Source organism: Montipora foliosa, chromosome 6 (assembly GCF_036669935.1).
Source record: "Montipora foliosa isolate CH-2021 chromosome 6, ASM3666993v2, whole genome shotgun sequence".
Taxonomy (NCBI): Eukaryota; Metazoa; Cnidaria; class Anthozoa; order Scleractinia; family Acroporidae; genus Montipora; species Montipora foliosa.
This window is the reverse complement of record NC_090874.1, coordinates 45,714,930-45,719,958: the sequence shown is the minus strand read 5'-3', so window position 1 is coordinate 45,719,958 and position 5,029 is coordinate 45,714,930. Positions and strand designations below refer to the sequence as shown.

At 43.8% G+C, this 5,029-nt stretch overlaps 1 protein-coding gene across 1 annotated transcript; it reads right to left on the bottom strand.

Moving 5' to 3' along the window:
- Positions 1–3,337: 3,337 nt before the first annotated feature.
- LOC138005619 (substance-K receptor-like) lies at positions 3,338–4,120 on the bottom strand. Its single transcript, XM_068851820.1, has one exon. It carries the CDS (start codon positions 4,118–4,120, stop codon positions 3,338–3,340), a length of 783 nt encoding a protein of 260 aa, XP_068707921.1.
- Positions 4,121–5,029: the final 909 nt, after the last annotated feature.

Genomic DNA, 5,029 nt, shown 5'->3' with positions numbered 1-5,029 from the left:
AATCATCATAATCAACAACGCGGCTGACCGAATCCGCGTAAGAGTTGAGTGAGCGTGGGATCCACTCAACTTCAAGTGAATTATCATGAGCGGCACAATAGGCGAAAATTTTGAGAGCTAAAGCATGCAAACGAAGGCTGTTGCTGCCCTTGGCGGAAATAGACGCCGCGTTCTTACTATCCGTAAAGACCTTGACCACTTTGCCCGTAAGGGAAGCCCGAAACGATTTCAGGCCGTAAAGAATGGCTAACAATTCCCTGGCGTTACTATCTAAACCGGACTCCAAAGAGGAAAACGCTTGAAAGAAAAAATCGAACTCCTCGCTATCAACGCGGAAGGCACACCCACAGCAGGCGAAACTGCTGGCGTCGGAAAACACGAGAGTCACGGGAAGCGAATATCTGGTGAGAGACCTCCCATTGAGTCTGGCACAGTTAGAAAGCCAGAAATCACTTTCCTGAAGGCATTCGGAGAAAAAGTGACCTAAAATCCAAAGGACAATCCCACCGCTGTGAAGTTTGACGAATGACTGAAGGAATCTGGACATAAGGAGTGCAATGTTGCCAAAACCCGGGGTGAGGGAAATAACAGAGGCAACCGCGCGTGGGGTAACGGAGCGAGACCCAGATTTTAGTGATAGGAGTGCCCTAAGCAACTTGACAATGCGGCGGTGAGGAATAAATATGCGGCCACGCGAAAGATCCCAGACAATGCACAACCATTCTAAAACCTGGGTAGGAACCCAAATAGATTTCTCCTCATTGGCAACCACGCCCACATTGGCCAAATCGGATCTAACAGCCGAAGCAGTACTCTGAGCTACCGAAAAATCATGGAGGCATCCGGCGCCATCGTCTAAATACAAGACCAAGGGTATGCCCCGGGAGCCCCAATGCCTAACTAACGGCCTAAAAACCTTTGTGAACACGTAAGGCGCTGACGAGAGAACGAACGGGAGCACGGCGAAAACAAAAAACCTGGTCTCTACAGAGCTACCGAGGGGCCACTGAAAGCCTAAAAATATTTGAGATTCCTCATGAATGCTTACTTGGTGATACCCAGACTTCATATCGAATTTAAACATATAACCTGGTGAGTGTACGTAATTAAGAAAAGTCCTACTATCCTCCATTTTAAACTTAACTTTGGGAATAAACTTATTGACGTGACGGAGGTCGAGAATAAGCCGGCACTTTCCCACAGAGCTAACGGATACCGTTAAAGGATTTACAACCGTGGGAGGCGTAAAAACTTCAATAACAGAACCCGCAAGAGGCAGATCAGAAATAGCACTGTCAACAAAACTGGCGTGATCTAAGGCAGACCTATTGTTACAGAAAAACGCTCTAGGAGGCCATGAAATAAAAGGAATGCGATACCCGAAACGGATGATATAAAGAACCCAAGGGGAGGAACCGATGCTAACCCAAAAATCAACCTTGCTCCTGAGCCTATCTTTATACACTATGGGCGCTGACCCCTGCTTATACTCAAAACCACGAGAGGACAAACATTGTTCGTATTCAGAGTCGAAAAAGTACTTATCTTGTGAGAGTAAGTCAGCAAACTCCTTCTCCACACGGGCGTTGACATCACCCGCCTTCGAGCCAGAATGCGAAGCTGAATAGTGAACGCCTAGAGCACCGAAAGCCTCCTGCTGTAAAGACGCCATAAACGAATTTTCAGGAACGGTTAACGGCGCCTGTGGAACTAGCTGGCAGCTGTCTAGATGAGCAGCTGACGTGAAATCTTGCGAGACGGACCGGGCACTCCTTCCACCAGTGGCCTGAAGAACCGCAGTATCGACAAGGCCCTCGGGTGAATTCACGGTTAGTGGTGAAACTGTGTTGGTTTGAAGAGGAAGAGAACGGCTGTGAAAAATGCCAAGAACGCTGGTTCCCGTTCCCGTTCCCGTTCCCGGTTGAACTGCCTTGAGTAAGGGGAGAAGAAAGGTTGAGCTTGACGATTTCGGACCGCAAATCCCTCAACATTACGCTTCTTTCTTTGTCGAACTTGATCTCTCAGAGCCTGCCTCTCTGCAGCGCGAATTCTCTTGTCGTCGTCCTCGCTCAACGAGACGGGACTAGATTCGTAGTGTTTAACGGTCAACCAACCGGCCTCGGACAAATCCGCGATCTGTATCTTGCGATTACGTTCCTGTAATAGTTCTACGGTTCGGGAGGTAGATCGGCCAAATGATCCATAAGTGAAACAAGCTTGGCTAACACTTGACCGTTAAATTTGAAATTACGTTCGTTGCCGGTGTGATTAAACTTGATCTCCGACTGTTCCCTCAAAGAATTAGAAGCAGAAAGGGCGGCTGAGGCAACTTCTTGCGATTTCTGTACCTCGGACGAAATAACTGATTTGTGAAGGGCGAGCTGACTAACAACGAAATCTTTGAAACTATCAAGATCTTGCTTTGTAACAGGCTCGTCTCCCATACTACAAAATTAAGCTCGGCAAGGTGCGAGCGGTAAAACTGGCTGTGTCGAGTGACTAACGCGAGAGGCGACAAGGCTTAAATACCGAGATGTGGCGTAAAATCCCTAGAGGATCAAACTGCGGCCATAAATGCAAATTCCGAACATAAACACATGACTCAATTCGTGCGATTTTATTCTAGCATGTTTTTAACACCCCCTTTTGTACATTTTCATACTTTACATACTTTTACTTCTTAGTTTTATATTTATGTGTATGCAAAAATTTTATCTTCACTTTTAAGCTTGATAATGTCCGAAGTTCGGTCGAAACGTCGCGCATTTTACCCGGTAATTTTTACCTCAATTTGTTTTAAAAAGCCTTTACTTATAACGAGTCTCAAATTCAAGCGGAAAATACATAACTTCTCTGTATCCATTTTTTCTAATCGCAGTGAATGGCGACCGAGAACATTTGCCTTAGGAAAATTAAGAAATATGGGCCTGGCTTGTACTGAACTGTTACTGTATTTCACTGTAATATTTTAAACAATAAGTTGAAAAAGTTTCTTTTTGAACAAGCATTTAGCGAATACCTTTCGTCGGAAATCTTAAACAGACGAACATCGCGGGCGGAACGGCAAACAACAAACGGCTAGCCGACGTTCAGCGTTCGCCGTTTTCGCGGTGCTTAATCTAACTACTGTTACGAGTTATCGGCGATAAATATAGTTGCTTTACTTAACTTAACTTTTTGCTATTTCCAAAGTGATCACTTGTACTACTGTTACCCAGGGCTTGAGGATCCAGAGATGCTGTCATGCGTGTTACACAATTCATTTGGAGAGACTGGCGTTGTGGTTCAGTACTCTTATGACACCTGATTAGGGCGGTATTTCGAAACTCTTGCATTCTCAAGGAATAAAGGAATTGGCGTAGAACAAGACATCTACGGAATGGCGGATATTAAATATGGCCTTTTTGGATAGTGTGTTGGATTCTGTTACACCGAGGACAGCGTAGAAAAACCAGGGAAGAATTGAGAGTGTGCTGAGAGCAGTGACAACGAATAACGTGGCTGTCAATTTCCTGTCGGAGGCCCCTGCCCCAGATAGCTGTGGAGGGGCATTTCTTTTTACGTTAAAGATAATAATCATATAGGATACTATGACAGTCGAAAGGACAATTATCATAAGTGAAGCCCAAACGATTTTGGAGGCTTTTAAGTCAGTAAGAAATAGCGCAGCGTCTGCGGACGCCAGGACAAGAGCTAATAGCCAAATGCAAACAACGGTCTTTAAATAAATCCAGTTCATCATTCGAGAGTGTCTGAAAGGAAATAAAGGTGCATGAAGGCGTTCCAACGACAGCAAGGCAAGATGAAGCATGGAGCAATTTGCAAACAAAAATTCAAAGTAAATGGCTGTGAGCTTTTTCCAACTGAATCCACTGTAAGGTTTAAAGGTTAGCGTATGGTAAATATGCAAGGGCCCTGACACAGCTCCCACCAGGAAATCAGCCACAGCCAGGTTTATGATCAGGTACGTAGTGCACTTGCGTAGATGGTGATTTCTTGCAAAGGTGATGATAGTGAAGCCGTTTATTAGAAATATGATGACAAATTCAGGGATGTAAACTGCAAGCCACGTGGTATTCAACCATGTCGAAGGATCATTTGTTCCTTTTTCATTCGGCATTCTCAAGCTAAGGCAGATTCAAATTGTCTGGCGTTGTCTGTTGCCTGTTCTAATAAGTTGACAAATCAAAAGATTAAATTTGCTGAAAAAGAAATCTCCGAGTCTCCCTTTTTTAGCGGGGCCGAAAATTCCAATTGGTTTATCGGTAAGAGTGACTGGGGTGTTTTAAGAACAGTTACTGTGACGGCAACGTTCCATCCCGTTTACGTCGTACAATGTGGATGAAATTAAAATAAATTGGTGAGTAAAAATAGAGACTATAGGGTTGACAGTTTTACGCTCACGTTGTCGTCAAAACCTCGAAATTGGTGATTTCTTGTTGTTACGAAGTGTACCCCAAAAATATTTGCTAAAATGCGTGCTGCAAGTGCAACACGATTATTTTTTGTGGGGTTGCCGTTGACGTGGCAGGTGGAAATTTGCGTTTTTCTACAAATCCAGGAAACTTGTTTTATTTTAGTTCATTTTTTGCGTGTTTTCTAGAGGTATCTATCTAGCAAATAGCGATGTTTCTCGTGACGTCATCTATTGTTATTAATATGCCAACCAGAACCTAATTGGCTGTTGAGACAATGACTTCTTTTGTTCCGTGGTTAGTAAATTTGAATATCAAAAGAAATGTGACGTCAATGTTTGTAAACAAGAAATGTCACTATTGCCAAAATCGAGAGACACTGAGCTGGAATGTACGGTGGCCCAAATAAAATAAAGTTGCTGCAAATTAAAGTTTCTGCAAATTTAAAATACTTGTTGCAAATTAAAACATCAAGAGTATGCGCGCGCACTAAAGGAAGGACCGGTAGAAAACACAGGTCACAGGTCACAGGTCCCAAGTCACGGGTCATTGTTTTATCAATACAACTGTTTACAAATGCTAACATTAGGCCTAATTAGGCCTAAGGTTAGCTT